This window comes from Calypte anna, chromosome 5 (genome assembly GCF_003957555.1).
Source record: "Calypte anna isolate BGI_N300 chromosome 5, bCalAnn1_v1.p, whole genome shotgun sequence".
Taxonomy (NCBI): domain Eukaryota; kingdom Metazoa; phylum Chordata; class Aves; order Apodiformes; family Trochilidae; genus Calypte; species Calypte anna.
Window position 1 is genome coordinate 15,363,441 of NC_044250.1, and position 22,612 is coordinate 15,386,052.

Here is a 22,612-nt window from a genome sequence, read left to right on the forward strand (position 1 = left end):
AATTATTTTAGAGGATATCTCAACAGTTTTCTTGTTTAACAGGTAGAAAAAAAGCAAAAGTTGTGAAAGAAAAGTCTTCATGACAGAGATTAATGGATAAAGGCAAAGCCTCCGCATGGAAACATTAAAACCCTGTGTTGGCACAGAGGAAGCTGGTTTGCAAGAGAAGCTGTCACAGAGTAAAAAGATGAAATAGGAAAGATGCAGAACACAAGAGCCAGAGTGAAGCAATAGCTGCTATTTGCTGCTAATGCCACTGGTGGAGACAGCACCATGAACCATTCCCAGGAGTAGCAGCCTCTAATAAAAACAAAGAGGCTCAGCCCATGCCTACACAATGTCAGGCTCACAAGACATGATGTATGACCTGGGTGTGTTACCAAGTCACACTGCACAAGAGCACTGCCACTTTTTATTTCTGCCTCAGCAGTTTCAGAACCAGTGCAAGTACAGGTGTATCACCCAGCTCACACCAAGCCTGGATCTCCAGGGAAAGGTTGTGACACTGTTTCCAGCTCAGAGCAGACTGATGTGAAGCCACATCTTTATAAGATCAGTATTATACAGTGCCACCATCCCCTCCTAATTCTCTGTGTGTCAGGAGGATTGGGGTGAGTCCCATTCCTGTATAATTTTCACTGCAGTGGTGCCTGTGGGATGCACACAGCAGAGGGAGCAGTTGTGTAAACACCTACATGTACTTTGGAAACAGAGGCATTTTTCAATCTTCTGGAGGTGTTCCCAGCCTCCAGATGTCTGACATTGGTTCAAAAAAATGCTGAGGTCTTTTTGATAATTCAGCCTTGTGTGCAGAGCCAGGCAGTGCTTACCTCAATGGTGACATTGCCAAATGGAAAATTTGCCACACATGCCACTTGCTGGCACTGGCTGCAGCACTGACCCTCCTGCTCCACACTGTGGAAACCCTGTGGGAACAGATTTTCCTTTAGCCATGCTGTTTCATGTCTTGTTCATGAAGCACTGCAGAGGGCAGAGGAACTGAGTCATCTTATGGTTCCACAGAGTCACAGAACAGTTTGGGGTAGAAGGGACCTTTAGAGGTCATCAATGAGCAGGAACATCTTCAATCAGCTCAGGTTGCTCAGAGCCCCTACAACCTGACCTTGAATGTTTCCAGGGATGGGGCAACCACCTCTCTGGGCAACCTCTTCTCATGTTTCACCATCCTCATTGTACATTTCTTCTTATGTTAGATATTTAGACTTCCCTAGTCTAAACCCACCCTCTTTTGGTTTAAAACCATCACCCCTTGTCCTGCCACTACAAACCCTGCTAAAAAGTTTGTTCCCATCTTTCTTAGAGGCCTCCTTTAAGTCCTGAAATGCTGCTGTGAGATTTCCTCAGAGCTTTTCATTTCTGTTGTCTTTAGAAACCTGTTGGAAACACTTTAAGCCCAAGCAAAGCTGAGAACTTCTTTCCCTTAAACAGTGACTTCTGGGCACTTGAGTTACTGTGAAGGTCCTGTCAGTAAGTGTTCTGCTTTGGGTTAACCACAAGTCAGGCCAAATAAACTGATTCAGTGTGTGATTATTTGTGCAGTCTACCACCAATGCTTGGTCTGATAGGATTAACCACAAGAATTGCTGCTGTGAGACATGTGAAAATCATGCATCAGTTATTTCCTCCCCTGTGTTTTAGGTATTCATTGGTCTCTTGGAGGGTGTGGGTAAGGCTGGCTTTAGAATAAAGTATAATAATAATACATAACATAATATAATAATAGTTCAGTTTTAGGATTGGTGGTGCATTTTGCCTTTTCTGGGCAAGAATAGAGAAGAAACCACTCTCTGCTTACATTTAGTAATAGACTGAACAGTATTTATGCAGATTCTGAGCTCAGGAGTACTGAAGTGTCTGGAAACATATAAACCACTGTGCAGCTCTTTTACAGTCTTAATTTTTGAGCTGAAAAAGGGCAACACAAGCAGACCTGCACTCACATCATCCTTCAGAAGATCAACAATTTCTGTTTAACAGGTTTGCAGTTGATCTCCCTCAGGGAATATTTCCCAGGCTGATCTTTCTAGACCAAAAAATACCAATGCCCTAAAAAGAACTTTACAAAAAAATCTAATAGGAAATTATATCCTGCTATCTTCCAGTGAGGAAGCAGTTATTCTGCTCCAGCTTTTCAGTATATCCCCCCTCAACAGCCATTCTCTGTGCTGAAGGAGGCTGTGTGCAGTGCTGACCTGCTGGCAGGTGGTTTGGCATTTCACTGGGACACACTGGATGATGTTGGTCTGTGTCACAGCATCCTGCTCATCTGTACACACACAGTCCTCACAGGAGCTTTTAGGCACCACTGACCCAGGCTGGAAATAGAGAGCAGACAGAAGACAGGCCATAGGAATAATTCAGTGGGTGGTAGAATAAATATACATCCCCTGGACTAGCAAAAAAGGAATGCCTGGGATTGATTTTTGGAAGAACTTCCTGAAATTAATGCCTCCAGATCTCTAAAATCTCACAGTCAGAATCACAACATGACCACAAGGCTGACTTCCCAGTGCATCAGTCATGTTAAATGAGTTATTAAGTTACCTCATGAATTCCCCACATTTCATGCATCAATTTTTGCCAAGTTTAACCTGGTAATTAATCTTTCAACATCCAAAGAGTTTGAATTTTTTATTTCATCACAATTCTGACTGCTTGACTCTAAAACATAGGTAATATCTCATTTGGTAATCAAGCTCCCCATGCCACCTCCTTAGTAACAGTTCCAATAGCACATGAGGCTACTGGAAGGGAAAAATTACTGGCCATTCTAAACCTGATCTTATGCGAGTGTTGGAAACAACAACTTGAGAAAATTATGACTTGGGAAGCATCAATGCATGGAGAAAAATGTCTTGAAGAAGACTCACCCTAAATTCAACTCCTTCAGAAACACATACACCCTTTGGTACTGTAAGAAAAAAAAAAGAAAAGAAAAAGGATGTGCTAAGAATTATGCAAACAGTTATTGTACTCACCTCTGAACTGTGATATAGAGGAGACAACAGAACTGAGTTTAATCCTTAAATCCTTGTAGCTGGCACAAAAGGGAGGGAAAAAGTAACTACTGCATTGTGCTGATTGCTACTCAGAAGCCCATATGTAACATCTGCTCAGATGCTATGCATGAAGTGGGGTATAATTCTATATCCTGCTATTTTCAGTGTGGAAAGATATATATAACTCCTGGGTGTTTTTATCAATACTTGAAATCAGTTAAGCTTGCCACAAAGCCCATGAGAAGCTGGACTGGGATGTGAAAATGGAAATATAACTTGGCAGGAGAGCTTCAGGAGGGGTTCAAGGTAACTGACATTCCATATCTGATCAATAACTCCCTGAATACCAGCTACAGACAGCATGCACCAGTTATCCCACCTCCAAAAATAAAATAATTTAAAAATTCACCAATTGTAAAGGCTGAGATGGAAGGGGAAAGGCTGCTGCTTATGCTTTTGACTCATTTATTTAAAAAATGAAGTATTTAAAGGAATAAATAAAAGACCTTAAGGAAACACAGTACTTACTGCAGGAGAAGATAGGACAACAACCATCCTCAGATATAGCAACTACTGGTTGGAAGCCCAAGTCACATGCTGTTTTGTTGATAATGCAGGTTTTAATATCACATTCTGTAATGGACAAAAGAGATAAAGTAAGCCAAAGCATCCTGTCCACAGTGTTACAGACAAAGCTTGAACATTCAAGAAATTGAGTACAAAGAGATGATTCTTGACCCACACATTTTTGGAGCTTGGGACAGGGGAAGGATCTCTAAGCTTGCTCTACTGTGAAGCTCTTCACTTGTTACTGATTCTCTTCCCTCACTGATTGTCATCTCTCAAAAAACTAAAACCCCTCAAAGAAGTGACAGAGACTCAAACTGAGTCAGAGAGTGAAAAAAATGAAGAGGCAGTGGATGAGAGCCAAAGATGTAAAGGCTGTGACATGAAAGACAAAATACCCTGAGAGTGTTCACGCCTTCAAGGCATCCAGGGAGGCCCATGGACCTCTGCCTGGCAGAATAAAGGGATGAGAAAGAGAAAAGCATCCCTCTGCCATTGCCAGGATCCTCTGTTGTGATTCATCCTGGAGGTGCTGGGAACGGCCAGGGTTATGAGCAGGCTGCTGAGGAGATCCTGTGCTGTGCTGGGGTAATTGGGACTGGGAGGATGCAAATATATAACAAGAACCTCCACAGGAGGCCTTGGAGGAGCTTGGGAGGTGAACACATCCCTCACTGGAGGGATCTCTGTGCAGGGATCACCCTCTGACCTCAGAAGAGACAAGAGCCAGAGGATTCTGTGAAACACCTGCTGGTCCTGATGATCCAGGGGGGGGTTTCTGGTGGGTCATGGCACAAGTTTAGGATACAAACTGAACCAGAGGAGGTCACTTGTGAGAGCTTCTGACACGTGGGTAGAAGAAATGCCCACTCCAGTGTGTTTAGTGGAAACACTGGCAGTGCTGCCACATTCTGACATCTGAATGATGCCATAACCTACTCACCACAGACTGTCTCTGTGCAGCATGGGTCATCCACACGAGGTTTTATTTTGGGTACAAAGCCCACTTTAGTGCAGTTGGCAGGTGGAGACACAGCACAAGGACGGGGCAAGCAGGAAATACTCAAAGTCTCTTCATCACAGGTGCAGTATTGACAGTCATGCTCCCAAGCCTCTCTGGGCTGTCAAAACAAGGACAGTAGTTTAGAGAGCAAAATGAAGAAACATTATACTAATGAATGCCTGCTGCAAGGCAGGGCTGGGTTGCCCTAATTCATTACGCAAGAAAATCAGAATTCAAATCCCAAAGGCAGGAGAAGGGATCAGTGAGAAAAAATGTCATCATCTGCCAACTTCTTTTGTGGGGTGATGCATATCCAGAAGGGAATTCTGGTAGTGCTGCCGGGATACAGTGATTCCCACAAACTGCTCAAGTGATTAATGAAGTTCTGGAGTTGATGCAATTTGCTGTTTTACACCTCACTGTCATTGCAGTTCACTGGTGTTTAAGCTTAGAATCCAAACTCATGCAGTCATTTTTATAGATGAAAATGACTATATAGAGAGTATTAAAAATATATATATAGAGAGAGCTATAAAGAGAGTATTTTTCTTTGTCTTACCTGTTTTACTGACCCATCTTGTGCAGTGCAACCTATAAAATGAATTACAGATTCCTTTAAACAGAACTGAACCAGAGAAAAAACAAGAGAAGAATAGAAAAAAGGTGTTGGAAACTGAGAAACAGACACAAAGAGGAAAGATGGACCCAGAATGCTGTCACAGATTGTGCACCCAAAACATCTTAGTGATACTCCTCTTTGTTCTTTTGAAAGAAACTGCAGAAACTGCCAAGCTGAAGCATCTCCAGCCTAACTAGAAAGGGTCAGTATCAAGGTTTCCCCAATTTCCTCTGTACCCAGAATATCCTTCTTAATGTGCACTTCTAGGGTCTTATCCCCACTTTTGATCACACAATTTACATTATTTCTTACCACAGGCAGAAACACAAGTGCCATCATCATCACTCAGCAGAGTTTTTCCATCAGGACAGTAGCACCCCTCAACAAACACAGATGTGCCTTTTGGGGAGGGGAGGGTGTCAATAACCACCTCTCTGCACGATTGGAATACAAAGAGGAACAAATGAGAGGTGGGAATGTGCCTCAGGGCAGTCAGTCACCTAAATCCCAGGAGGATGTGAGCTTCTGCCCTTCCAGTTTTCAAGTAATGAACTCAAAAAGTGCCAGAGGAAATGACCCACCTGCTGAAGCAAGTGTTTCTTTTAGCTTCCCCACATGGCTTGTAGACTTGATCCTGAGCACAGCTGACCTCTGTGGAGCAGAGCAAGGCACAGGTTAGAAAGCTCAGACCCATTCCTGCCCTTCCCTGCACCAGGGACACAACACACACACTAACACAGCTGCCCCATGGCACCACAGAGCCCCAGCTCCAACCCAGCCAGGAGGTCACAAAATCACAGAATTACTGAGGCTGGAAAAGCCCTCTGGGATCATCCATCCATGACCCAACCCCACCCCATGGCACTCAGTGCCACATCAGCTTTTCCATAAACACCTCCAGGGATGGGGACTCCACCACTGCCCTGGGCACTCCATCCCAATCCCTGATCCCCCTCTCCCTGAGGAAGTGCTGTCTGATACCCAACCTAAACCTCCCCTGGGGCAGCTTCAGGCCATGTCCTCTCCTCCTGTCACTCATTGCCTGGGAGAAGAGCCCAGACTCCCCCTGAGTACAACCTCCCTGCAGGAGTAGTGAGGAGTGATCAGGTCCCCCCTGAGTCTCCTCTTCTTTAGGCTCAGCACCCCCAGCTCCCCCAGCCTCTCCCCCTCAGACTTTTTCCCAGTCCCTTCACAGCCTCTCCTCAGGTCCCTTCAGGAAGCAGGGAACAATGGATGCAGCAGGGTGCTTGCAGGGCAGGCAGGGAGCAGCCCTGTGTTGCCATCTGGTGACCAAGCTCCAGGAAACAGATGGGGCTGAGGGGCTTGGCAGGGATTTATGGGCTTGTGTCCCACTTGCTTTGAACCAGTTCTGCACTGCAACCACCTCTTTGATTTGTTCCTGCTTTTTCTCACATCCAAAGCAGCTGAGATGTGGAGGAACACAGGGGTGGAGGTAACAAAAGACACTGGGAAAAATTCTTTCCTGTGAGGGTGCTGAGCCCCTGTCCCAGGCTGCCCAGGGAAGCTGTGGCTGCCCCATCCCTGGCAGTGTCTCAGCCCAGGTTGGATGGGGCTTGGAGCACCCTGGGCTGTGGGAGGTGTCCCTGCCCATTCAGAAGGGGTAGAACAGGATGAGTTTGAAGGTCCCTTCCAACCCACCCCACTCCATAAAAGACCAGCCATCCTTTCTTTGCCCTGAGGAGCTCCCACTCACCACACTGCCCATCCGCCTGCCTCCTCCACTCCACGCAGACCCCATGGAGCCCACACAAAGCCCCGTAGGTCTGGAGGCTCTGGCACTGGGTGCTAGGGTGCTGCTCTGAGCACCCACTGGACACACACGCCTCGTAGTAGGGCTGGGGGGGGACCATGTCGTGGCACTGGGTCAGGTTCCTTCTCAAAGCAAGGAAACAGAGAGCATTTCACAGCCTGGGGAGACTTCCAAGGAAGAATTCAACGCAGAACCAAATCCCCCCGTGACACAGAGAAAGCCCCAGGATAAAGGTACAGCTGCAGATTGCTCTCACACACAGTGTGCCCACACTAATTAATTAATTAAGGATGGGCTTTACCTCCTGATCTGAACAGTGCTTTGAGAGGAAGCAGTGTCATGTTGGACTGATACCTGCAAAGAAAATTCTCCTGCACAGCTCACAGCTGTATTTCTGTGTGTTGTCATTTTTGTCAACGTGGTTTTAAACAACAAAATTATTTTTTAAAGCAATCACACACATTTGCTTACTATATTCTGACCCTGTTCCTTTCCACCCAGAGCTTTCAGATACTTCATTATAGCAAGTTCCTGGTTGGCTTATCCAGAGCTGACAGCAGAGGCAGAGCCAAGGAGGATTATTAAGGAATGACTGAATTTGATGCTGCTGCTGAAAAGGATCTGACAAACTCAGGAATATTCACACATCACTTCACTGCTCAGCTTTCCAAGGCATGTTAGACCTCATATTTTCATATGTCCTATAAGCAGTTCACCCAAGTCATGCAAGGAAGCACAAAATTGTCTTGTGGACTTATTTTTCTGGCACTTTGGGGAGTTATCTTACCAGATGATTTTACACAGATCAGAAGGTTCACAGTGCTGATGATATTCCATCTCAGCTGGTTCTGAGACACCTGGATTACAGTAATTGTTGGTAGGATCTGGGACTTTCCAGTCTAATGCCATCTCTTCAAAGGACTCAATAACCTCACCATTTCTCTTCATAGCATCATCAGACTTCTGTTCAGTGCAGGTACCTGACAGAAATAGAAAAGCAAAATTACAAGGTAAGGAAAGTTGATGCTGATGAAGCTGCTTTTGGAGAAAACCTGGAGGGAAGTTCTCATTGCAGGGAGGAAACAGTTTGTGAGGTTCTGGATGAGTTCACAAGAACTGTTAGTAGGAAGAGCAGGCTAGAAGAAATAGTTTGTCAGCTACTCATAAAAACCAGAGCTGAAATGTTGGTTGACACACTTCTCCTGGTGGCTGAAGCCACTGAGATTGCTCTGTCTAGCTCAGGACTCCCTGGATTTCATACATTCCCATAATGATAAAGAGAGAGGGCTTAGAAAGAGTCTATTTCCATCCACCAACAGACTGGGAACAGAATGGAAGAAAGTGACTTAAACTGTCACCTGACTGTCTTTCTACCAAACAGAGATAAATTTATTAAAATTTATAAGAAACAGAAATGAATGGTGATGCAAACATTTGGAGATGTTAGCAAGTGGTGAAAGAAGGGGGAAGATTTATTGCATTCATTACTGTGAGCTGCTGAGAAGGACACTTACCACACAGTCCCATGGTGTTGTTATAAAACTTCCCAAAAGGAAGTTTTATGTAAAATGCAAGGTGACTGTAGGAGATATAAACTTCTAATTCAGGTATTTCCACTATGACATATATACCAGAACTGGTTATCCTGATGCCATCCTTGGAAATGTCTGCAACAACCTTCTTATCATTAAACAAAATCTAAAAAGAAGAGAAACAAAAGGTCTCTATGCACATCCTTCTGCTGAGTAAGGTGTAAAGTTTGTGTAGCTGGAAGCAGAACAAGTTCAGAGCTCAGGTGCAACAAATGAAGTCCATAAAAGGCAGCTATTTAAGCAATTCTTTATGGTTCCTTTTTAATATTTCTCTAAAGGTATTTATTATTCTTAACAATACACAATATATATTAATACACTATATTATTATATATTGTAATAAGATAACCATGTTATTTAATATATTATATATCAATAATGTATTAATAGTATTAATATCCATAATACAATTTATATTGATCTATGTAATATTTATATTAATATTTATCTTTGAATAGTTAGGTCAGGAAGCAAAACACTGCTTTTAACTATGTGATTATTTCCCAAGTTTTTAGAACACACAAAGTTTTGTTGACATGAAGTAAAAAAAAGAGAGAGAAAGGAATGTGATTGCATTTCCTCCCTATTTCATTTTTTACAAGCTTCATCCTTTGCCTTGACAGGACACTTGGCAATACAGCAATACAACTGCAGCAAAATAATACTCAGAACTCTTTTTGAACACGATACTTAACCAAGTTTGTTTTTTTTCCATGTTTCACTGCTTGTGTCAGGATAACAACAGAGTTGGAGTGGAAGATGAGAAGGGACATGGAACAAACTGCTCCATCAATGGCAGCACAGTAGTAGTTGTCTATGTGAATCCAGAAGTTGTGAGAGTCAGGATGAGTTGACTTCACAAGCACATAGGTGCAATTTTCCTTAAAATGGTAATATGTTCCATCAAAAGTCACATAATGCTCATTTCCCCATCCACTGCAAATACCTGGAAGACAGAGTGACAGGCTTCAAGTTTGGTTTCTGATCATTCTGTAAACACAAGTTGGTTTTGACTCTTTTACTTGCTTTCAGTGAGAGCTGAAATAACCAGTCTGATAAAGAAAAAAATAAAAAAAATCAGCCTAGTAAGGACACCCTTGTCTGCTCTTCTCTTTCATTACAAGCTACTGAATTAACATGAACACAGTGGAGAGGCTGACCACACAGACCTCCTTCTTGTGGCCTAGCTGAGCAAAACATGAATTTCAGGAATTCTCCTGCCTGCAGCACTCACACTGACACTCAAAGACTTCACAACACCCATTTTCATCGTGGTGCTTTGTGAATGGGAAACCATTGACACAGAGATGGAGCTGCTGAGGAGGGCAAGTCATGGCTGAAAGTTTAATGTTGTCTCCTTCTCCCAGGCAGGTGGCAAGCTGGCAGTTTCCAAAGTTCCATGTTTCATTAAACTATTGTCAGATTGGAAAAAAAAAAAAAAAAAAAAAAAAAAGGAGAGGCACATAAGAAGCAGTGTAATAAATATTTTTAAATCACATACAGCAAGTATCCTCCATTCAGTCTAACATGGCATTATTTGTCATCTGTTCTTTCTCTAAGAATCAGGCAATATGAAACATATGGCAATCAATCAATAGTCTTGATATCTATCTCTGTTCTACAACACTTTGCATAGGACTGTCCTGCTTCTGGTCGTAGGACAGTGCCACATATGGTTTCCTTGCCTCTGTTTGGCTTGGGTAGCTCTCATCATTTAGATGTTTCATGTGAACAGAATAATCTCCTATTTATTCCCTAAATTATTAGGGGGCTTCAGTTACACTTCTAAATCATCTGATTCAGCCACACCTACAGTCCAGCTGTAGTAGTGGTTCCTGGTTACCAGCATCAGAGGAGAACACCAGATCTTGGCTGCAGGCAATGAGGAAACACCTTTATTTTCTCACCTTTCTGGGAGGAGTAAGCCCAAGACAGTCACTGACAGGAGTCCCCGTGGAAGCAGGAACTTCACTTGTAGCACTGGGAGCAGCTGTTGGGGGGCAGGCTTCAGAGTCTGGATCACACATCTCATGGGGCTCAGTATGACCAATTTTACACTCCAGCAAAATGAATTCCATCTGACAGGATGCATTGCAGATGGAGTAGGCACAATGACCTGGAATATTCACTGGCACAGAAACATTTTCTCCTGCAAGGCCAAAACCAAGCTGTTAGAGCAGCACAGGGCATGGAACTGGTACAGGCTCATGACCTGGGCATCAGAGATCTGCCACGTGCTGACATTTCTCCTGCATTTAACCCCCTGTTTCTGCCTGTACCCAATGGTTCAGGTGCCACTGTCTGTCTGCAGCTCCTTGAATTCAACTGAATTGAGTTGAACTGAATTCCTTGAATTCTTGAACTGGAGCTCAGTTCCACCAAATGGCAAAAGCTGAGGGAGGGCCACAGATGGCTCATCTGAAATTCTGCTCTTTAGTACATCAGAGGGAATTCAAAATGAGCACAAAAGGAGAAGAAAAATAAATTCATCTGTGAGTGCACCTGGTCTTCACAAAGATCAGAAGACAGGTGGATCAGGAGCAACTAAAAGATGAAGAAGTCTTCCTCTGTTTTGAAGACATGATTGTGGATTACAACTCCATATCCAGCACTCTGGAATTCAGGGTTTGTGCTGGAGCTCACTGAAGTTGGCATCTGATAGAAGCTTCCTTACACAAAGGCCATCCCAACCAGGACAAAGTTGTATGGTACTAGAGAGCTGCAGTTCTCAAGGTGTTACTTACAGTCCTAAGATGTAACAACTTGTGGTAATGTGGAGCTGCAGAAGACTGAATGAGCACTTGCTGAAGCATTTTACCTAACCATCTAACCAGCATTGATGGTTTAGAAAAAAACAATTGCTTGGTTTCTCACCCATTTGCATCTGTTTTCCATTGTTATTGCAAAAGCAGGGAGTGAACACCATGGGCAACAGAGTTCCAGATGTTACAGGTTCTGTATGTGGTTCTGCAGGAAATGAAATCAACATTCAAATCCTTTGTTACTCTACTTTCAAGCCCTATGAGATCTATTACATTCCCTACAAACACACAGAAAAAGGCAAAATACTCACTTTAATACTCCCACCCCATTCTGTACAGGTACACACTAAACCCACCCTCTTACATTGGATGCTACTAGAATAATACACACAAATTCCTCCTTGTAGCTAGCTTTTTTTTTTATATATATACAGAATGTAATAGATCACCCTTCTGCTGTCATTTATTCATTGCAGTTTAAGGTTTAACTTTCTAATCCTGCAGGACTTCACCTGACTTTGGGGAGGTGATTTCCAGTGGCACTCCATTATGCCTTTCAATGCCTTGTTCCAAAGCATCTGTTGGTTTAAATACAGATCATTTAAACATTTTACTATGTCACCTACACTCTGCTTTCACCAGCCCTTCCTTTCCTAGCCTTTACTCCATTATACTTCTCATTAGAAGTAGATTTTTAATTTATTTTTATTTTTACATCCTGTTTTCTTTTCATTCACATCCCCTTCACACTGGAACTTCTCAAATGAGCCAGGTGGCCTTTGCTTGCTCCAGTGACCCATTTGAGACTGACTTATTCTAATGCAGGAAACAGTACAGCAAGAACCACAGTGTGATACAGGTGAGGAGAAGGAGGAAAACAAGGTTTAGAAGTATGAAATATTGAGACTAACAACACTAGAGTGCCAACTGTGTTATGCCCAAAGTTATTGTAAAAGCCACACTGAAAAAATGGTTGAATCTCTCTATTGTCTCTACCCCATCAATAGTAAAAATATATAAAAATTACACTTTTGATCCCCATCATGAAAATGGTAAGCTCTAACCCTTCATCCCTAAGCCTTTCACTGCTTTGAATTCTGTATTATCCTAGACATGCAGTAGGAGTCTTTTTCCAGTCTGGAGGAATTTTATTACCAGTAAAGACTTTCATAACCAAACCTCTCACAAATTGAGTACCTTGTGCTGGTGTGGATGGCGTTGTGCAAGGGAAGAATGTTTTAATGATCTCTCCATTAGGGCCACAGACTGCATCACCACACTCAGTCCCATCCACTTGGCTGTATACAGTTTCATTTAAGGCATAGGTCTTGCCATTGTAGCAGCAAAGGCAATCTAAGGCACCAAAAGAGCAAATGCCTTGTGAAAAGGGAACACTTCTCAATAGAAACACAAATGAAAAGAAAGCCAAACCCTGGATTTACCCTTCTGTACCTCATATCATCAAACATGAATTACCTGGCTGAAAAACTTTCTCAATTTCTACTTGAGAAGTTGCACTGCAAGTCTACCTCATTATTTAAAGTGGGTTGGATTTTTATTTTTTTTTTTGCTGCAGGTGTTTCCTGAAGTCATCTTGCACAGAGGAATTCCTGGCTGGTGGAAGCATCAGAACTGGCACTCTACTCACCCAACATGGAGCACAAGTGCACTCCCACTTGCAGGGCAAACGACTGAGATGACTGCCTTGCTGAATGACACAAAACTGAAGGCTCAGAAGGTGTTCACAGCCATTTCCATCCACTAATGAGGAACATCCAGTGGCAAACAATTTCATTTCAATATACAAGAGGCTCTCCAGTTTCTGGACAATGTACATTCAGGAACCCAAGGGAACATATCTATCAGAGTAAGAAAATCTGCAAAACTGAAGGAAAGTCCTGTCTACTGGGTCACTCTGCAATTTTGGATGTGTTTTCTCCCAGATATGGGAGTGAACTGATACCAAACCTTAAGAAAGTGTGTCTTTTAGGCACACAGCTGGGTCTCTCCTAAGCTAGCTGTGGAAGTGGACAGCCAGTAGGCCCTCCACAAGATATTCTCTGCTCTAAAAGTGCTTGTTAAAAGAGGTCCCATGGGTTGTCTGTTTCAGGCTCCTTTCTGCCTGTTTGCTCTGACTACCAAGTAGGTGTAAAGGTGGAGAAGAGGTATTTACCTGGATGAGATGAATACCACATTTCATGCCTTTCTCCTTCCTCCCTATGGTTATTCCTTAGATGGTTCTTCAGGCCAAAGGATGTGTTTTGCTTATCAAAGTTCTGCTTATCTGTACTGCTCTGCATCCCCCCACTGAGCTAGCTAGCTGGAGTCCTGTGATCAATACACCTGCAGCAACCTGTGATGTTGGGTTGTTTCTGTCCTGACATCACTCAGTGAACAGTGGAAGTGATGGAAAGTTACCTCTGGAGTCTTCAGTACACAGTTTCTCTTCAGGATCACTGAAGATAAAGAGAAAAGGAGATTTGGTTTATATTGAACCAGCATGTGGAATAACAATGTCTGTTATGGTTTCTGCTTTTACACAGGAGGATTTAATGATGCTGGCTACTAACATAAACCAAATATTGACTGCCTTGTCCCTCACAGTCCTGTTCTACCTCTCCCACTATCAACTGACCTACCAGGAAGTGCAGTTGGGGAGGGAGACACACTCCCTGCTGTCCTCATCAAAATATGGCTTGTCAGGACTGCACTCCAGGTAACAGCCTGGAAAGTTAAAGTAAACACAGCATTCTTAGTCTGCTTTGCAGAGAGCCAGAAAAAACACATAAATACCTCTATTAGATGCAGATTTGGTCTCGAAATGAATGTGATCCCTGTATGAATATTCTTTATTCAACCAATTATTTTTCCAGGTTCTGTTTCTCCTTCTCTCCCTAATTCTTAATCAAATGTATTTCTCAACAGGTAGCTATTTAGACTGAATGACTTCTTATCTCTCCCCAGATTTAAAGCCAACAGGCAAATTATGCTATGAATGGCATGGAGAACCAGCCCAGGCAAGGCATGGTCAATGAGTTTCTGGGGCAAATGGGATAAACTTTTAGCAACCTTGGTGCTCAAGACATTTAAAACCACACTAAGAGCTTCAACTCCCACAAACTGCATCAAAAGAAAGCAAGAATTACCTTCTAAACTGTACAGCAGGTTCCCACATTTCCCTTGTGGGTTCCTGCAGGTCTTCAGACAAGGGACTCCACAGGGTTTATAGAACCACTCATGTTTGTCAGGTGGATTGTAATAATCACAGAACACAGCTGAAAGAGAAGAATAAAATATCCTCCAAGTCTCAGACCTCTTGTAAAGAAAAGCTCACGAAGTTAAGCATGTCCAGCAAGGACAGAATTCTGCTCTTCTTCACCTCCCATGTGCCAGAGGGCAGGGAGGGGATGGAGCACTGGCTTGCTGAGTGCATTTTCAGTGCAATACTCACGACAAATGGCAGGAGTTCTCCAGTCAATGCAGACACCAGCTCTGCTGCAGCTCCTGGAATACGCAGCAACTGAGGTACAAAAGCACTCACAGTCCCCCACACTGTCACAGCCACAGAAGTCAGAAATACAGGATTCGTAATAGGGTATTGGGTTCACCTGAGAAAATACCAACAGCTGTTACCACATCTCTACCTGCTGCACTGGGCTGTAATGAGAGAAAGGGCTCTGAATTTCTGCCATCCACTGGCAGTTGCTTTGGCAGAACCAGGGACACATTGGGGTTGTCGTGAAAGAGTTATGATATTTTGCAGCAGGTAGTTTTCTATTTACACCTGCCTGGTTAAAACTGCACTCTACATTTTCTGATTGTCCTGTGTGCATTTGCAGTCAAAATATCTTTGTGATTTCTGCAGAACTGAATTACCTTGTTTTGGGTTAGCACAAGTACATAGTATGTGCACTTTCTAGCTGAACCATAATGTTTAAGCAGGTATAGAAGGAAATCCTATTTCCAGTGAATTTCATGTCTATTGTGTTTCAAACTGTGCCCACAAAGGAAATGAGGCCAAATTTGCTTTTTAAATGGCTTATTAAGTTGCCCTTAAGTTTTTTATAAACATTCTCTTTAAGAATTAGTGCTCTTCTTTCTGTTTAGATTAATTCAAATTGTGTCTAAAAGAAACCAAACTATGAATCTCTTTAGGTAACTTCAATAAACTTTCCCAAAGATCCCAATACAAACAGTTCTAACCCTAACTTACCTCTAGCTTTTACAAACCAATACCTAACTTTTTACTCCTGGGGCCCAGCTATTATCCTCTTTGTCTTCAGTTGCTCAAAACAGGCAATGCTGTTTCCTCAATCCTGTGCAAGAGAATTCCTCAGACATAGCTGTGAAGTGAGGTTTTGAGAGAGGCAGCCCTTGCACTCAAGGATGCTTTGCAGTAGCCTTTAATAATAAAAAACTGTGCACAAGTGTTCTGTGTGCCAGAAACAAACACCCAGTGTGAAACTCCTGAGGGTGAGAGGATAGGATTACCTTACTGTGACAAGCTTCAAAGATACTGCTCTTAATGATGCTACAGTGCTTCTGTCCCAGCACAGACTTGAAAGGCTGATCAGCACAGAGGTCTGTCATGTTTATATTTGAGCAGGTGCTTGTTATCTTCCAGCTGTTCCCAAACTCCTGGATGCTCATCTCCACAGACTGCCCTCTGGTAGTGAAGTCATTCCTTGAGCGCCCGTCAAAGTCTCCACACAGGCCACAGACTTTTCCCTGGGTGATTTGGGTAAGCACAGACAAAGGGTTGGTTATTCTGAGGCCACTTTTACACAATGAAGCTATAGAAGAGGCCAAGGTAAAATAGCTGCAGGGTTCTTAACAGTTATCAAAATACAGCTTTAAAAAGCTGGAGTTCAAGTGACAGGGTCACTCTGTTAGGTCTCCAGTACTGCCAAGTGTCTGACTTTACTTCCAGGTATTTGGGAGCATTTCACACTGACTGAACAGTGAAATAAAACACAAGATAAGGGACTGCTTCCTTCTTCTTGTCCACTGAACTGAAGTCTTTTCCAAGCCCTGGTTTTCAAACTGGGTGCTCCACTTATAGAACTTTGTATATGTAACTTTGAGGTCTCTCAGTCCATCCCATACCTACCTGGAAAGCTGGTGCCACATGCACAACAACAGTGGTCTTCTGGTCCCACATGAAGTTCATCCCTTGGTTTGTTTCAATCACAATATAACCTCCTCTGAGATCCACTTTGTAATTCTTCTTAGCTCCTGGATCAGTGGCTATCTCCTGAATCCTTCCTTCCAAGAGCCTGATTTCACTGCTCTGCAAGGAGCAGATGCATTGCATGGAAGGAAACAGAATAGAACACTTAATGCAACAGCATTGCTATTCTGCCTCTTGTCCTTTATCTCATTTTTTCCTGGTGTTTACATTACATCTTGGTCTATTGCCAGACCCTCCCTGAGACTTACATCACAGCCAGAGGAATTGTCCTCATTCTAGATGAAATCTGTTTTGCTGGGTGCACAGCCCATTGGGCATGCAGGACCTCCCACTGTCACTCTGCTTTATTCCACCACCCCCTCACCACCCACTGTGGATTAAATTTCTTTGTGTACAGTTTGGGGAAATGCTAATCCTGACTGGAGGGAAGAAACGCTTCTCCCTGTGGTTCCAGCTGCCCTGTGCTCAAACCATAGGACAGAAAACACTTCTCTAAAAACTTTCCTAAAACTCCTACCCCACTCATGTCAGAGATGCAGATACACAGGGACACACTTCCACCTGAGTGCTGTGGGCTCTTTGCACTCATTGCCTCAGCTGCAGAAGTCTCCAGCCCTGCTAACACCAAATATTTAAACTTCTACCACTTGTCTGCCACTGCTTTCTGGCAGTTTCTCTAGAAACAACGGAGTTGGAATATCAGGGAATACAACACCAGCTGCTGCAAAATCCTGACTATAGCTCCTCAGTCATAATCAATTTGAGACAAACCTCAAAAATCAGTGTGATCTTTAGGGAGCAGATGGAAAGTGACTTCCCACAGGCATTGTTCTGAATTACAATGCGGAAAGTTCCAGCGTCCATGTTATTGGGGCAAAAATCCTTAGAAAAAGAAATGACATTGTATTAGATCTTTTCAGGCAAGCAGACCAGTCTTTTAACATTTCTGGGAGCTCTAAATCTGACTTCTGCTCTATTGTCACTTTTTTATTCACCAAAACTCTGGGCATTTTAGAAGATTCTGATGGCAGCTGTCCTGGTGCAGGTTCATACTTGGACAGGAGTTTTGAAGAAAAAAGGAAAAAGGAAAATATTGAGCTTTTAGTAACACCAGTCACAAAGTGCCAAAAAGATCTTTTTTTTTCCTTTAAATTAGCAAAACCAACTGTAATTTGGGGATGACAAAATGTCTCACTGAGCACTGTCTCATTACATGCAATTATTGCACAACTCTGCTGGTTTCTGACACAACAAAAATACTGTCAGTCTTGGATGGCTGAAACACTGAGCTTCTCAACACAGCACCAGTTACTTTCCCTTGCAGATGCTTAATTACACGAGGAAAAGAGTTAATCGTGTGGGATCACACAGTGCCCTCAAGTGCCACTTCTGAGAGCCAGTTGCTTTGTTATTATGTGGAACATCTCACTCTACTTGTAGGTACAATGGGGGCATAGGCTCTGCTCATCAGGGTCAACTGTTTTGCTGGGGTTATCTCTTTAATTACTCAGACTATGCACTACAATGTAAGCTGTGAAAAGCAAATGAAAGTGAAAAAAACAAATTATACCTGAGCTAGGATATAGTCACAGTCTCCCAGGAAATCAAACTTCTCCCCATCAAAGCTCATGTAGTGCCCATTTCCATACACAGTGCAGGTCCCCTTGCAGGGATTGTCTGTGCAGTTCCACTGCCTTTTGTTACAGGTGCTGGGAGGGGAAATGCAAAGAATCACAATCTGTGTATGAATCATGGTTTCTCCTTAGTCCCAAACAGGGGTAGAGTAATTCAAAGTTTGCCTTTTGCAATACTTCAGAGGAAGCAATAATCTCTCCCCCTTCCAGCCTTACCCTCTTACCCCCAGGCTGTTCTGAGACCACAGCATGAGATGCTTTACTAATCACAGAAAATCAGAAAGGTCATGTTTAGCACCAAGGCAGATTTGAACTTAGTCCATTTTTACTCTTTTTTCCTTCAGATATATTTAAAATCCTTAAATATTGGCAGGAGGTGGGGATTTGGCAGGTAAATTAAAGGTGAAGAACTGAGTATTTCTTGTTCTGTATATTAGCCTGTGAGGCACCAGGAGGTCAGTTCTGTTCCTGACTACAGTGGTATGGAACCACTACTATCCCAGTCTCCCCCTGACAAACTTTACCTCCAGATCAGCAGGGCCATAGGCAGAAAATTTTAGTTGTTACACCCTTGGCACAGACACTGGGACTTTTTTCCCATGTGTGCAAAGTTCTCATAAGAAAACAAAGCCCTCCCTAAAATAAAACCTCTTAATTGTCTCTGTGATACCAAGAGCTGCGTGTCAGGGTTTGCTTCACATGGTAGATTTGATTGCTTGTACCAGTGGTGATCAGACCAAGTGCTTCTGGGTCTTATTTTCTCTGCATCATCATTCAGGACTATCCAGTTAATCCTCACTAAATAATGGGTAAGGACTCAAAGCATTTTACTCACCATACCAGTGATAACACTGGTTATGGCAGAGTTACACCAGCAACTGGAGCAACTAGAGCATGCCTTTACTTGAGAACTATGTCCCCAGAAGTGCCTGCACGTCACTGCAAGGTGATTGTGGTGTCTCCTCTAAGCTCAGCCCTTTTCTAGGGTTTGGCTGAGCCCAAGAAACACAGAATGCATTCCTCACTGCAGCTACAGAGCAGCTGGGCTGAGGCTGGTACTTCTAAAGCTGGTGTGAAGTAAGTTTGCAGAAAAGAATGGAAATTATTTGACAGAAGATTCTTGTTCTCCCCAAAGCTTGTACATCATGTTGCAGAGAGGAAATGCTCTCCCTTTTGTATTTACTAGAAGCGTGACAGATTGTCCTGGTTTGGGCCAGGATAAAGGGGATTTTCTGTCTTGTCCTTTTGCTTTCAGCTCAGTCTCTTGTAAGCAGCTGCACTTGCTGAAATTCACAGCAAGTTTCTCAGACAGTGTCTGCTTCTAGGACTGATCCCACTCCATGCTTAGAGTTCCAGCCAGAGCCTGGTGTGCAGAGCCAAGGACACTGCTCAGCTCTGAGGAACATTTTACCCTCCAGGAGGAATAAAGAGGTCCCACCTGCAGCCTCCTTTGGGGAGGAAGGGACAAGAGAGATGCCAGAACTGACCAAACAGAGGATTCCATCCCATACACCTCAGACTCAGGAGAAATCTCAGGGATCACCAGGCTCAAGCCAGCTTCCAGCTTCCTGCCCTTCCTGCCTTTCCTGCTTCCCTTCCTTCACCCCTTCCCTGTTTCCTTCAGCATCCTGGGAGGATTCCATCCCTTCCTCTGCCTGTGCTCCTGATCCATCCCAGCCTGAATCTCTGTGTTCCTGCCTCCAGCTCCCAACTGCTGCTGACCCCAGGATTCCAGCCTGGACTGTCCCAGGGCTGCCCTGCAGCCTCAGTGGGGATGGGAGAGTTATTGGGGGAGAGGGGGAGGAACCTGGGATCCATTTTCCTGTATATTTGTATAGATTTAGTCATTTTTCCTATTTATCATTCCTGTTTCATTAAAGTTGTGCAGTTTAGTTTCCAACCCATCAGTCTCTCTCTCTTATACTCTCTCCTTTCTTTATCAGGGAGGAGAGAGAGATTAATAGAGACAGAGCAGCTGTTATTTAGTTTAATTGCTGGGCCAGTGTTAAACCCTGACACAGATGCAGTAATGAAGAGGAGGGCATCACAATACCTCCTGCTCCACGGCCACACCATGCACTGAGAGTCTGAATAACCTCTGGCACAAACCAAGGAAACACTCCTGGAAACACTTACCAGGTGTTGCAGTCCACACTGATGGTTTCTCCAGGTTTATAGAAACGTCCCCCATGGACACATGGGCACTGATCTTTGGGGATACATCCCCCACTGCCATCCAGCACCAGCCCATCTGGACACATGCAGCCAGAAACACACTCTGTGACATACTGCATATGTAAAGAGACAACATAAGGGAACTTGTTGATGCACAAAAAGTAGAGGGAACAAGCAGGGGGATGGATGTCAAGCTTTTGGAATTTCTTTAAAATGCTGTAAGTAGCAGTGCTGTAACTAAAAGCATCACAGTTATGTTACCAGTAAAGCAGTTGGTCTGTGAACAGCCTAATCTGTTATCACCAGCATGTGTTAAGGAGAAGCACAAAGGCAGAACCATGTCCCACACTCCTGCTAGGGGGTGAAGTCCTTACACAGTGCATGTCCTGTGTCTTACAGCTTTTCTGACACTCTGATCCAATTGCTCCAGGACCTGCAGAGCTGCAGTTGAAGTAATACATAGGAGCTGGGCAATCTACAGGGGGAAGAACACATTTGATGAAGATAATTTAGTGATGACAATAAGGATGCTGTCATAAATTGTAAAACAAAGTGGAGCATTTCAGAGCATGTGGGTCACATTTACAATTTCTGTTAGCTTTTGGGTCTGCCCACCAACACTGGGTTAGAAGGAGGCAGGTAACTTCTAAGCTTTGGGAAATATCTCCATATTTTAAAGAACTGAGCAAGTAGCATTTTTACAAAGACAACTATAATAAATAACCAGAACATTTGAGGGAAAAGGCAAAAATGTACAAAATACTAAAATGTTATAGAAAGTGAGAGACAGCAAAGAAAATTATTATAAATACCAGTTGACTCCATAAGGCCATTATTTAAAAAAATCTCACCTTTTACCAGGACAGTTTCTCCAATGCAGTCTAATCTTCCTTGAATGCATTTGCTAAAAAGATTGAATAAAATGAAACACATCAGCACTCTGCACATTTCTCTCTTACTGGAGGGGAAAGGCACTGCAAACTTCACTAGTCATAGAAATAAAAAACTGGTACCAAAAGGAATATTTGGTACAGCTCTCAGGTTCACAGACCTGCCCAAAAGGAAGATTAAGACACCCAGCTTTTAAATACCCTTTCTTCATCTCCACTGGTTTCCCGTGTGCTTTCCCAAACCAAGTTTTTCCTAAGCATTTATTTTTCACCCTGTGAGATATGAATAATATTTTCTTAAATAAGAGACTTCTTAAATTATTAAATGAATCTGCATTTATTAGTTTAGAATCCTCATTAAAAATATGGGGGGAGAGAGAGATTATGATAGACATCTAAAGATACAAATAAATTGTTCAAATAAATCAGCCTTCCCCTGTGTTTTTTTTTGTATGATTGCCTTGAACTGGTTGAAAATGAGAAAATGACACTGCAGATACAAATTATGTTATTTTTAGCATTTTCCCCAACTCAGTTTGAGAACTGAGATTTTGGGGGTTTCTTCCATTTTCAGTTTTACACAGTCTTCACAGAGTCTGCAGGATGGTGTGTTGGAGGGTGGTTTTTACTTGGCTTTTTCATTTCCAAGCCAGAAGTTCCCCCAAGGGCCCTGTCTTTTAGAAAGCTTGCTCCCACACTTCCTATACAACAATGAACTTCACATACAGATAGATTGCAAACAATATTCTGCTCAAAGTGTTTTCAGGTTCTTGTTTTCTAGCAGGAATGTAGGACCTGTGGCTGCACTTCCTACCAGGGGAATATTTGCTTTGGTGCAATCTAGCAGAAATTTGTTATTATTCCTTATGGTAAAATGACATTTTTCAAAGATTAGAGCAGGCACCTAGAAGGACTCTGGAGTCCCCAGTATCAGAAGGACACAGAGCTCCTGGAAGGTGTCCAGAGGAGCCACTGAAATGCTCAGAGGGCTGAGCACCTCCCTGGGAAGCCAGGCTGAGGGATTGGGGTTGTTCAGCCTGGAGAAGAGGAGGCTCCCAGAGGAGCTCAGAGCAACCTCCCAATATCTGAAGGGGCTCCAAGAAAGCTGGGGGAGGGCTTTGGACATGGAGGGTAGGGAGAGGAGAAGGGAAATGGGTTAAAATTGGAAGAGGGGAGATGGAGGTTGGACATGGGAAGAAATTCTTGAATTTGAGGGTGCTGAGCCCCTGTCCCAGGTTGCCCAGGGAAGATGTGGCTGCCCCATCCCTGGCAGTGTCTCAGCTCAGGTTGGATGGGGCTTGGAGCACCCTGGGCTGTGGGAGGTGTCCCTGTCCATGCAGGGTGTTGGGACTGGAGGAGCTTTAAGGTCCCTTCCAACCCATTCTCTG

At 43.4% G+C, this 22,612-nt stretch overlaps 1 protein-coding gene across 1 annotated transcript in view; it reads right to left on the reverse strand.

Moving 5' to 3' along the window:
• LOC103530470 (mucin-5B) overlaps nucleotides 1–22,612 on the reverse strand; it is a 43,930-nt gene that overhangs the window by 2,332 nt on the left and 18,986 nt on the right. The window contains exons 17-43 of the mRNA XM_008496035.2: nucleotides 21,186–21,238; nucleotides 20,709–20,809; nucleotides 20,296–20,447; nucleotides 18,096–18,234; nucleotides 17,297–17,407; nucleotides 16,445–16,624; nucleotides 15,826–16,062; nucleotides 14,786–14,942; nucleotides 14,481–14,609; nucleotides 13,974–14,058; nucleotides 13,753–13,790; nucleotides 12,532–12,687; nucleotides 11,447–11,539; nucleotides 10,480–10,721; nucleotides 9,807–9,984; nucleotides 9,268–9,518; nucleotides 8,495–8,678; nucleotides 7,768–7,960; nucleotides 6,924–7,102; nucleotides 5,791–5,860; nucleotides 5,522–5,643; nucleotides 5,150–5,181; nucleotides 4,531–4,708; nucleotides 3,549–3,653; nucleotides 2,892–2,932; nucleotides 2,214–2,336; nucleotides 831–926 (exon numbers count right to left, since the gene is read on the reverse strand). Coding sequence (XP_008494257.2) covers nucleotides 831–926; nucleotides 2,214–2,336; nucleotides 2,892–2,932; nucleotides 3,549–3,653; nucleotides 4,531–4,708; nucleotides 5,150–5,181; nucleotides 5,522–5,643; nucleotides 5,791–5,860; nucleotides 6,924–7,102; nucleotides 7,768–7,960; nucleotides 8,495–8,678; nucleotides 9,268–9,518; nucleotides 9,807–9,984; nucleotides 10,480–10,721; nucleotides 11,447–11,539; nucleotides 12,532–12,687; nucleotides 13,753–13,790; nucleotides 13,974–14,058; nucleotides 14,481–14,609; nucleotides 14,786–14,942; nucleotides 15,826–16,062; nucleotides 16,445–16,624; nucleotides 17,297–17,407; nucleotides 18,096–18,234; nucleotides 20,296–20,447; nucleotides 20,709–20,809; nucleotides 21,186–21,238 — 3,625 coding nt within the window. The remainder of the gene's footprint in view (nucleotides 1–830; nucleotides 927–2,213; nucleotides 2,337–2,891; nucleotides 2,933–3,548; nucleotides 3,654–4,530; nucleotides 4,709–5,149; nucleotides 5,182–5,521; nucleotides 5,644–5,790; nucleotides 5,861–6,923; nucleotides 7,103–7,767; nucleotides 7,961–8,494; nucleotides 8,679–9,267; nucleotides 9,519–9,806; nucleotides 9,985–10,479; nucleotides 10,722–11,446; nucleotides 11,540–12,531; nucleotides 12,688–13,752; nucleotides 13,791–13,973; nucleotides 14,059–14,480; nucleotides 14,610–14,785; nucleotides 14,943–15,825; nucleotides 16,063–16,444; nucleotides 16,625–17,296; nucleotides 17,408–18,095; nucleotides 18,235–20,295; nucleotides 20,448–20,708; nucleotides 20,810–21,185; nucleotides 21,239–22,612) is intronic.